General features: G+C 38.9%; 1 protein-coding gene across 1 annotated transcript; it reads right to left on the bottom strand.

Annotated features, from left to right (window-relative positions):
• Window positions 1-3862: 3862 nt before the first annotated feature.
• On the bottom strand, window positions 3863-10340 carry LOC307271077 (microfibril-associated glycoprotein 4-like). Its single transcript, XM_080054951.1, has 7 exons — window positions 10301-10340; window positions 9791-9853; window positions 8661-8819; window positions 7493-7531; window positions 6849-6945; window positions 6031-6198; window positions 3863-4763 (listed from the first exon to the last, which is right to left on the bottom strand). The coding sequence occupies exons 2-7, from the start codon at window positions 9794-9796 to the stop codon at window positions 4504-4506; spliced, it is 729 nt and encodes a 242-aa protein (XP_079911077.1). The 5' UTR covers window positions 9797-9853; window positions 10301-10340; the 3' UTR covers window positions 3863-4503.
• Between the last annotated feature and the right edge of the window lie 1701 nt (window positions 10341-12041).

The following is a 12041-nucleotide window of genomic DNA, read 5'->3' as shown; positions in this document are numbered from 1 at the left end:
CTCTCCCATTAAGCATGTTAACAAACACTGGGCCTTATTTTCCTGAAACTGCCACTACAAGAAAAAATACAACTCATATCTGTAAAGGCTCACTATGTAGTTTCAGAGGAGGGGGGTTTGTTTACATTCCCAGAGCCTGCAGTTAGTTTACTAAACATATTTTTTCTCTACATGTAATTCTAAGTATTGAATAATTCTATCATCATAAATCAAAACTAAATTGTTTTGAGGAACCTGGAACTAAATGTCAGTCTAGGATATGTTCGTAAACCAAACTGTGGGCCCTGCTGCTGTAAACAATAACAGTGAAACAGTAACTTTTCAGGAAGCTGACTAGTTTCAACCCTAATGTGAATCATTCTCTGCTGTACGTCACAATAAAGTAGAAGCTAAGCATCGTCTCCTGTCTGTTTCTGTCTGTTTCTCTCATAATGAGGAAGGTGAGTGAGTGAGTGAGTGAGTGAGTGAGTGAGTGAGTGAGTGAGTGAGTGAGTGAGTGAGCGAGTGAGCTTGCGAGCGAGCGAGTGTGTGTGTGTGTGTGTGTGTCATTCTTTGCACTGATGTTCTCGTTTGCTGTTACATGTAATTTATGATCATCAGAGGAAAAATGAGACTGTTTCAGAAATATTTAAAAGTTCCTCGTAGCACCTTTAATAACCATATGTTCACTGGGTACTCACCGGGCCGTTGATCAGACAGTAAGTCAGCCCACATCAGGTCTTCTGTGTCGGCCGGTTATTATTCAAAAGGGTTGGGGTTACCCAGGGGGTGTTGCATTCTAGAACTTTCTAGAACTTTCTTGATGATGTCATATTACACACTGCACCTTTAATGAAATACCTAGAGGTTATTGTTATGGAAATTAATACTAAAGTCGTAGTATAGTAATTAAGTTGATTGTAGCCAGGTGCCATTGTGAATCTAAATACAAGTAATCTAATCAACAAAGAGTTCTGCGCCAGAGAATGATGTTTGTATGATAATAAATAATATATGAATAGAAACTGGTTTCTCCTCAGTCAGCATTCTGCTCTCTCCCTGTGAGAGACGTAGTCGTATTATTGAAAGATTGTGGGGTGTTACCTGTGCGAAACTGGAAAGAAGTCTTGACAGGTGGGCGGTGATAAGTCGTAAGTCTTTCTTATGGCTGGTCTGTGTAGATCCAATTCCTCTTGAATTTGTCTCAAGAACTGTAGATAATAAAAGAAAAATGGCATATTGTAAAAATAAATAAAAATAAACAATTATTTTATGAATGTGTGTATTCTTAGGTTTACAAAAAATTAAGAATATTTTTACTCTCGAACCAGTCAGTCAATTGAGCTGAAGCTAATGATGTAATTAGATACTATCAAAACAAAAACCCGAATATTCAACTTCAAAATTAATGTATAATTTTTTCTGTCAATTCCACATCCACAAAGCAGGTTCTCCAGCGTTTTCCCATAATTTAAATGTTTTAGAATTTAATTAGGGAAATACTCATTTGAATTATGTGCACATTATCTATGCACATTATAAGTAAACATAAAGATATCTTAAGAAAATATATTTTTAAAGCCTATCTTTTTAGACAAGAAGTTCGAGCTTGCCGTTTATGGTATTTGTTATGATGCCTAAATGTTTTCTTTAATATGTCTTAACTGTGTATTTTGTAAATGAAAAAAAAATAACAATATAAGCCCTTCCTCTCTTGATCAAAGTCTCTCTCTCTCTCAGTGTCTTTTGAAATTAATTTGTTGATGCCCTTATAATTGAATAAAAAGTAAGGCAACAACTGTAGACATGGCACTGTAGTGTTTGGCCAGTCAATATTACACTTTTCATAGTCAAAGTCAAAGTCAAAGTCGTCAATTCAAATTATCTGTCAACCATACAGAGGAATTGAAATTGCGTTTAGCCTTGTTTGAGTAGGAGCAGCCTTGCTTAGACCTGCGCAATTATGACGTGCGTCTTGCTGAGCGCACAGCATTTTTGCTGTGGGCTCAGCAAGACGCACGTCATAATTGCGCAGGTCTGAGCAAGACGGCTCCTACTCAAACAAGGCTTTTCTCTCCGACCCACGGTGCAACAAGGACAGAAGGATACAACTAGATAAAATAAGATAAGTAATAGGCTATTTACAATAAATTACTTCTAAATAGTGCAATTTTAAAAAGCACCTTTAAACTAGAAATAATGTAATTTAAATAGGCACGTTTGAAATCTCACCACATTTTTACCACACATACACAGTAAATTCCCCAGTGTTAAATATGCAGTGTCAAACTCCATTAACTCTATCTGAGTTAATATAACAACAGCTGGAGTAGAATGCCTCCTAGTGTTGGTGTCAATTTCGGTAGTTAAAAGACGGGGTGTAGAAAGTACTCTATAAGGCTTTAAATAACACTATACAGTGTATTTTTAACTCTATTTTGAGTTAATTTAACTCTAAAATTGTAACACTTTGAAGAGAGTTAATTTAACTCCAATTCTGAGTGGGACCAAATACACTCGGAAATGGTGTTAAATTTAACTCTTTTAGTGTTATTTTAACACTTCAAAATGTACTGTGTAGTTTTTAATATGACTTCAATAATATATTAGACCATTCCTAAACCCTGAGTTGTGCTCACCTCTCTCCACAAACAAATGAGTGAGCAGATGTTTTCCTTCAGTTTCCTCCCTTTCCTCTCTCAGCTCTTTTAAAACAACTCTGAAGACTTTTCTGTTTCCATTTTAACCTGCAATTTTATTGTATTTAAATGTTTTATTTCTATTAATTCACTTTGCTAATGTGTATTATGTATTTTAATCTTGCCCCTGTAAAGCACTTTGAATGGCCTTGTGTCTGAATTGTGCTATAGAAATAAACTTGCCTTGCCTCTCTTTCCTCTCTTTTTTGTTTTTTTATAGGTCCATGGTTGAAATACATGACTATTACACAGAGCATGTTAGCCATCGAACATTATCGCAAGTTAGCACACACACACACACACACACACACACACACGTATTACCGCAAGTTAGCTAGCTCCTAGTCTAGTGCAGAGTTGGACTAAACCATTTTGCACGTAAGGGGTGATATTGGCCTCAAGGGATTCCACTATATTTTGAGGGGATATCAACTTCAGTCACTCAAACGATGTATCTGACCAATTTACCTATGATGCTGCTGTAATTTAGAGGAAACAAATGCAAACAAAAATATACTTTTTATCTACACACACACACACACACACACACACACACACACACACACACACACACACACACACACACAGAAACAAACACACACACACACACACACACACACACACACACAGAAACAAACACACACACACACACACACACACACACACACACACACACACACAGAAACAAACACACACACACAGAAACAAACACACACACACACACACACACACACACACACACACAGAAACAAACACACACACAAACACACACACACACACACACACACACACACAGAAACAAACACACACACAGATAAACAAACACAACAGCAAATTTTCTGCTCAGCTTCTACTTTATTGTGACGTACAGCACAAAGTTATTCACATTTCCTAATATTGACGTTATTGTTATGATTTTTGTTGCTTTTTCTCTCTGTCCCTCTCCCTCTCCCTCTCTGTCTATATCTCCCTCTCCCTCTATGTCCCTCTCTCCCTCTCCCTCTCTGTCCCTCTCTGTCTATATCTCCCTCTCCCTCTATGTCCCTCTCTCCCTCTCCCTCTCCCTCTCTGTCTATATCTCCCTCTCCCTCTATGTCCCTCTCTCCCTCTCCCTCTCTGTCTCCCTCTCCCTCTCCCTCTCTGTCCCTCTCCCTCTCTCTCTCCCTCTCCCTCTCTGTCTCTCTCTCTCTCTCTCCCCCCTGTCTCTCTCTCAACGTAACCGCTCAAAGCAGCGGGCAGACTACCTTGAGCAAGGTTTGGTCCGAGGTTTCTTCCTGTTAAATGTACAGTGTGTCATATAGGTGTATTTCGGCATGATCTAGTGGTGAAAGTTCTATTGCAACACTCCCTTGTTAACACTTCTCGTTTGGTCAATTTACAGAAGCTATGGTGGCCTTTTAAGGACACAAATCTAGTTACTCAAGATGGCATCATCCACCACTGCCTCAAATCTTTCCACAATATCAAGTGATATTGATTTTTTTTTATTTTGTCAAATGCATTGGTTATGTATATGAATATTTCGGATTAACAAAAATTAGGTCTATTTTTTTTTGTTCTGATGGATTGTGCCTGTGCTCAGTTTCAGGAAAATAAGGCCCAGAGTGAGATCACATAATAAACTAGAGAAAGAAAGAAAGGAAGAAAGAAAGAAAGAAAGAAAGAAAGAAAGAAAGAAAGAAAGAAAGAAAGAAAGAAAGAAAGAAAGAAAGAAAGAAAGAAAGAAAGAAATTAATCAATCAATCAATCAATCAATCAATCAATCAATCGATCACTAAACAGATCAGCTGATATCCTGCTCTACTACGTTGGTCCTGGACTAAATCTACTTCTGCGCAGGACGGATCTTCATGTTAAAGATCTTCAGGGAGAGGTTTCGTCCCCTCCACGTTTTCCACTCCAACCCAATATCCTGGAGCGCCTTGTCCTCCCCCAGACGATAGATGCCGTTGGGGTTCCCGCTGTGGCACATGTTGTACCAGAACGCCCCCAGGAAGGACTTGGCACAGTTCCCCAAATTCCAGGCGTCCTGATCTTTGTCAAACGTGGAGAATTTCTGTCCGTATTGAGGAGTCAAGAAGTCTCCTACACAGAAATACACACAAAAAAAATCACAGTATGAGTACATTTGCTGTTTTCTTACCCACAACACTAACAGACCCTGCGTTTCAAATCACATACTCACACATACTTTTTACTACACTACATACTAAAGTACAGAAGAGTTTTAGACTTTTTACTACACTACATACTAAAGTACAGAAGAGTTTTAGACTTTTTACTACACTACATACTAAAGTACAGAAGAGTTTCAGTCTTTTTACTACACTACATACTAAAGTACAGAAGAGTTTTAGACTTTTTACTACACTACATACTAAAGTACAGAAGAGTTTTAGACTTTTTACTACACTACATACTAAAGTACAGAAGAGTTTTAGACTTTTTACTACACTACATACTAAAGTACAGCAGAGTTTTAGACTTTTTACTACACTACATACTAAAGTACAGAAGAGTTTTAGACTTTTTACTACGCTACATACTAAAGTACAGAAGAGTTTTAGACTTTTTACTACACTACATACTAAAGTACAGAAGAGTTTTAGTCTTTTTACTACACTACATACTAAAGTACAGAAGAGTTTTAGACTTTTTACTACACTACATACTAAAGTACAGAAGAGTTTTAGACTTTTTACTACACTACATACTAAAGTACAGAAGAGTTTTAGTCTTTTTACTACACTACATACTAAAGTACAGAAGAGTTTTAGGGCCACAGACAGGAGAGAAAAAATAATCAGATGAGGAAGATTTTTTTTTCATTATGTCGAGAAATGTCAAGATATTTAAAAAAAAAAGAATAACTATCACAAAGGTAAGCTGTTTCCATTGGATTGTGGATATAATTAAATTAACAACGAGGCAACATGCTGGCTACAGCCGGTTTGCCTGTTGTGGGTTTCAGTGTCTTTCCCAGCCTTCTCCAGGTGCATTCTCCTCTGTCTGGGGATTCTCACAAAGCCAACCTGAGGAAGTTCTACCATCTACCAGCAGCTTTAGCCTTAGAACTCACCTCCATAATTACGAAGTGCTCCAAGCTATCTGTCAAATCATCACCTCATTATTTCTTGGCTCAGTGTTGACCCACTCTAGTTTGTATACAGAGCAAACAAACCCACGGATGACGCTATCTATCTATTGACAGTGTGTGTGTGTGTGTGTGTGTATGTATGAGGGAGGACGTTAGTAGGGCTTTTAGTATGTAGTATATACATGTTGAGTATGTAGGAGGGAGGACGTTAGTAGGGCTTTTACAACACAGCCAGAGACCCAATGTGTAACTCACCGGCCCCTCCGTCTGCGAACCCGCTCACATGCAGAGCGTATCCGTCACACTCTGCATCGACAGAGAACAGAGAGTAACGAGAAGTCGCATTCATCTGGTCGAAGTCCTCCATGTAGACGAGCAACTCATACTTTTGGTTTTGTGTCAGATAGTGGATGTTGTCAAGACCTGCAGACAGACAGACAGACAGAGATGCAGACAGACAGAGATGCAGACAGACAGAGATGTAGACAGACAGACAGACAGACAGACAGAGATGTAGACAGACAGACAGACAGACAGACAGACAGACAGACACACACACACACACACACACACACACAGACACAGATGTACACGATCAAAATTAGCAAATTATTAATTTATGCATACAGGCTGACAGTTGAATTCAGGATCTAACTGTTTAATGTTTTAGTGTGTGTGTGTGTGTGTGTGTGTGTGTGTGTGTGTGTGTGTGTGTGTGTGTGTGTGTGTGTGTGTGTGTGTGTGTGTGTGTGTGTGTGAGAGTGAGTGAGTGAGTGAGTGAGTGAGTGAGTGAGTGAGTGAGTGAGTGAGTGAGTGAGTGAGTGAGTGAGTGTGTGCGTGTGCGTGTGTCTGTCTGTCTGTCTGTGCGTGCGTGCGTGTCTGTCTGTCTGTGTTAGTGTGAGTGAGTGAGTGAGTGAGTGAGTGAGTGAGTGAGTGAGTGAGTGAGTGAGTGAGTGAGTGAGTGAGTGAGTGAGTGAGTGAGTGAGTGAGTGAGTGAGTGAGTGTGTGTCTGTGTGTGTGTGTGCGTGCGTGTGTGTGTGTGTGTGTGTGTGTGTGTGTGTTTCATTTCTCACCGAGCCAGTACTCCCTGTCTGCGTTGCCAAAGCCCATCTTGTATTCATCCCACGGCCGGTAGAAGTTCACTGACCCATCCATTCTGCTCTGGATAGTCTGAAAGGATACACACACACGATGATGTCTTAACGGTGTGTGTGTGTGTGTGTGTGTGTGTGTGTGTGTGTGTGTGTGTGTGTGTGTGTGTGTGTGTGAGTGAGTGAGTGAGTGAGTGAGTGAGTGAGTGAGTGAGTGAGTGAGTGAGTGAGTGAGTATGTGTGTGTGTCTGTGTCTGTGTGCGTGTGAGTGAGTGTCTGTAAGAGTGAGTGAGTGTGTGTGTGTGTGTGAGTGAGTGAGTGAGTGAGTGAGTGAGTGAGTGAGTGAGTGAGTGAGTGAGTGAGTGAGTGAGTGAGTGAGTGAGTGTCTGTGAGAGTGAGTGAGTGAGTGAGTATGTGTGTGTGTGTCTGTGTCAGTGAGTGAGTGAGTGAGTGAGTGAGTGAGTGAGTGAGTGAGTGAGTGAGTGAGTGAGTGAGTGAGTGAGTGAGTGAGTGAGTGAGTGAGTGAGTGAGTGAGTGAGTGAGTGAGTGAGTGAGTGAGTGAGTGAGTGAGTGAGTGTGTGTGTGTGTGTGTGTGTGTGTGTGTGTGTTTCAGTTAAAATACTCACTGTCCACCCTCCTCCTTCTGATTCCATGTCACAGAAAACCTACACACACAAACAGTCATGAGTAAATTTGGTACTTCAGCGGTTTAAATTAGTAGATCAGGTTTATACTTATTAAAGCCCTACTTCACCGGTGTAAATATGAAGGTGTATTGAACTCTGAGATCCTATGTAGTATACATGTGCAAACATTTTAGAAATCGGTTCATCCTAGCCTGAGAAAAGGCAGAAAGAGTGTTTTATGGTCTCACTGTCTAAACCCTACATTTTCCCATATGTGACATCACACTAGTAAAAATGTAGGGTTAGGATTAACAGGACAGCTGGGCCAAGGGAAGACTGAGGGAAGACTCAGGGAAGAAAAACCTCATTCATTATATTATAGCTATGTTATAATGATAGAACGCTGGTTCCGTATGGGTGAAGTATTCCTTTAAGCTGTGTATGTATTTTTTTAATTTCTATTGTTGGATAAATCTCATAGGATATAACATGTCTTTCAAAACGTGTTTTAATAGGCCGGCTAATAACTAATTAAAAAGAACTTGTTAGTTGATGTTCCAATGTGGAATGAGTCATTGGAAACGGTCCAACACAAATATTAAGCTATTATGTATTTTGTTTGTTCACTCACTCTCTTTTAGTGCTGGTGCTACAACTACAAATACTTATGTACATACAGCCCTGGAAAAAACTAAGAGACCAGTCTGGATTTATCTTAAATCTTTATCAAACATGTTAGAAATCGGTTCATCCTAGCCTGAGAAAAGGCAAAAAGAGTGTTTCACGGTCTCACTGTCTAACCCTACATTTTGCACAGTTGTGCGTGAGATCGTAAAACACTCCTTCTGCCTTTTCTCAGGCTAGGATGAACCGATTTCTAAAATGTTTTGCACATTTACACTGCATAGGATCTCAGAGCTCAATACACCTTCATATTTCCACCGGTGAAGTAGGCCTTTAAGCCAAAGATATGTTGCAGTCTGATACCAACATGAATATAACTCCAACAGTGTCCAACAGAAGGTGCAGCTTAATACCTGAGTGAGTGAGTGAGTGAGTGAGTGAGTGAGTGAGTGAGTGAGTGAGTGAGTGAGTGAGTGAGTGAGTGAGTGAGTGAGTGAGTGAGTGAGTGAGTGAGTGAGTGAGTGAGCTAGGTGCAGCTTAATACCTGGACATCTGACTTTTCTCCCAGGGGATAGACGGTGTACACTCCGGTTGGCAGGATCTGGCTCTGGGCGCGGATGTTACTGCAGTCGACTGGCAGGCTGACATCTATACATACGGTCAACAGTGGAGCCAAGACGAGCAGGAAAACACCCGATAACAGCTGAGGAAAGGAGAGAAAAGTTAACATTTGTATTAATGTAAGGGAAGGCAAGGCAAGGCAAGTTTATTTCTATAGCACAATTCAGACACAAGGCCATTCAAAGTGCTTTACACACACACACACACACACACACACACACACACACACACACACACACACACACACACACACACACACACACACACACACACACACACACACACACACACACACACACACACAGACACAAGGCCATTCAAAGTGCTTTACAGGGGCAAGATTAAAATACATAAAACACATTAGAAAAGCGAGTGAATAGAAATAAAACATTTAAAAGCCATTGAATAGAAGTAGAGCATTTAAATTAAATAAAAATGACAGGTTAAAATGGAAACAGAAAAGTCTTCGGACTCGATTTAAAAAGAACTGAGGGTTGCAGCAGACCTCAAGTTTTGAAAAAATAAATTATCAGGCAGAAAATAATGATGTTACCCAAAATAGAAAGCATGATTAGATGCATGAATGACAGACACTTGTCATTTTAACAGAGGTATGAATCCAAATATTGGGTAAAAGTTTGGCCTATATAGTTTGAAAATATCAGATTATTATTGCCATATTAAAAAAGTGGGTTGGAGTTTTGTTTTGGTTAGCACCCAAAGCAACAAACAAAGTAAAATCACTAAATTGTTAACACATAAAAAACACAATTAAAAAAATAATTAAAAAATACAAATACAAATACAAGTCTCATCGCAGTGTGGACAAAGTGGGCTCACAGTTAAACAGTTTAAAATCCGCAAAATAAATTACATAAAATGTACCTTCAAACTAAATTAAATCACTCAATTGTTAACATATAAAAATATATTAGATAATTAAAAAAATAATTAAAAATATGAAGTTCGAGTTTAATGGTGTTTTGGACAAAGTGGGCTCACAATTTAAACTAGTTTAAATATGTCAAATAAAATATCGTCCTAAAAACTCACCTTCATTGTCAGATTTCTGCTGAATTCGATCAACTGCTGAATGATGTGGATCCGTCTGATGCTCTGAAAATAAAATAAGATAAAAATATAAAAAATTATCAGTAAATATAAAATCAATTAAATTTACAGACAGGGTCACAGAGTGCTTTACAGTGCGCATAGAAAATAAAAGCATAGTCAAGAATATACGTCTAAGAATATAATGAATTTTAAAAAAAATAAATAAATAAAATAAAATACATTTAAAAAAAAATAAATAAATAAAATAAAATATAATAAAATAAAATACATTTAAAAATAAATAAATAAATAAAATAAAATATAATAAAATAAAATACATTTAAAAATAAATAAATAAATAAAATAAAATATAATAAAATAAAATATAATAAAATAAAATAAATAAAGTGAATAATACATCTAAGAATAAAATTAAAAAATAAATAAATAAAAATAAAACAAAAAACACATCAGATAAAGTTATGTTATGTCTCCTGGTTGGATGCTTACCTGTCTGTACTCCCCTCCCAGTCCTACTGTGTGTCCCACTCTCTCTGCCTCACTACTTATACCTATAGAAAGCAATCTGATGTCACAACAGTCCCCTAAGCTATTACAATTCATTTAATGTTTCTTTCTTAAAGGGCAGCATGTACTTGTGTGTTTAGTTTAAAACAAATATTAAAGCGTCAACACATCTTAATAGTTTTCTTATACTGTTATCTCAAATAGTTTGATTGGTTTTAATTGCAGCCAATTATCTTATGTGAGTGTTGAGTGTTTATCTTGAGCTCAAGTAGTTCCAGTCCATCTTCAAACAAACTTAATTAATGTTTCCTTTGTGTGCCAGTGTGTGTGTGTGTGTGTGTGTGTGTGTGTGTGTGTGTGTGTGTGTGTGTGTGTGTGTGTGTGTGTCCTTGTGTGTGTGTGTGCGTGCGTGCGTACGTGCGTTCGTGTGTGTGTGTGTGTGCGTGTCCGTGTCCGTGTGTGTGTGTGTGTGTGTGTGTGTGTGTGCATATTAGTGTGTGTGTGAGAGTGTGTGTGTGTGTGTGCGTGCGTGCGTGCGTGTGTGTGTGTGTGTCAGTCAAGATAGTTCTAGATTGCAACGCTCCCTGGGTAACCCCAACCCTTTTGAATAATAACAGAAGCTACAGTGGCCTTCAAGGACCAGAACAATTCTAAATTCTAAACAATGCACCTGATGACATTCCAAAAACATGGATTCCTCCATAAGACTTGCCTGCTCAATGTACAAAATGTAATATTAATATTTGAAATTCTCCGCTCAGGAGGATAATTCAGGTTATTGGCAGAGGTGATTTTACACCAATGACGACATATTTATGAATGAGGATATTGATTTTAGCTGATGAATTACTTAAAATGTTACACAATGTCCCTTTAATGTGTCAGATACTGCAATGACATGGCCTCCAAATAAATTTCCTTTGAAGAGAAACTTTGATGGAACAATAAACATTCATAAGGACATATCACTCAATAAAATGCTTGAAACAATATCCCACGGTCTGATTATTCTGCTCATGTCCCTCCCATCGTCCCTGTGATAATTGTTTAATCTTCGTGGCGTTGAAAGAGTTATGCTTTGCTGTCGTACATTAAACTAAACTAGATACGCTTGATGTATCGTAATTAACAGTGAGGCAGTGATCAACCTCTTTACGTAAATATTTGATATTTGATAATGTCAGCGGGTTCCTTTCTGCAAATGATTTATGGTCACAGGCATACACACAGGCAGACAGACACACATATACACACACAGGCACAGACAGACACACACACAGACAGACAGGCACACATATACACACACAGGCACAGACAGACACACACACACAGACAGACAGACAGACACACACACAGACAGACAGGCACAGACGCACAGACGCACACAGAGACAGAGGCACAGACAGACACACACAGACAAACACACACAAAGGCACAGACAGACAGACAAACACACACAGGCACACAGAGAGACAGAGGCACAGACAGACACACACAGACAGACACACAGGCATGCACACACACACACACACACACACACACACACACACACACACACACACACACACAGGCATGCACACACACACACAGAGGCACACATACACGCGCGCACACACACACACTCTCACACACACAGACACAAACACAGACACACTTTTTGTGGATTTGATATTTAAACTGTTAAGAAACTTGCGCAGCTTGACGTATTGGATGGATGGATACC

The sequence above is a fragment of the Ammodytes marinus genome (assembly GCF_949987685.1).
Source record: "Ammodytes marinus genome assembly, contig: scaffold_38, whole genome shotgun sequence".
Taxonomy (NCBI): Eukaryota; Metazoa; Chordata; class Actinopteri; order Uranoscopiformes; family Ammodytidae; genus Ammodytes; species Ammodytes marinus.
This window is presented reverse-complemented; position numbering and strand designations above follow the sequence as displayed.

Excerpts from the sequence above, each read along its gene's own strand:
- LOC307271077 (XM_080054951.1), bottom strand. Across the intron at positions 6,199-6,848 it reads AGACAGGGAGTACTGGCTCG|GTCTTGACAACATCCACTAT; the intron begins GTGAGAAATGAA and ends GTCTGTCTGCAG. Across the intron at positions 4,764-6,030 it reads GTTCGCAGACGGAGGGGCCG|GAGACTTCTTGACTCCTCAA; the intron begins GTGAGTTACACA and ends ATTTCTGTGTAG.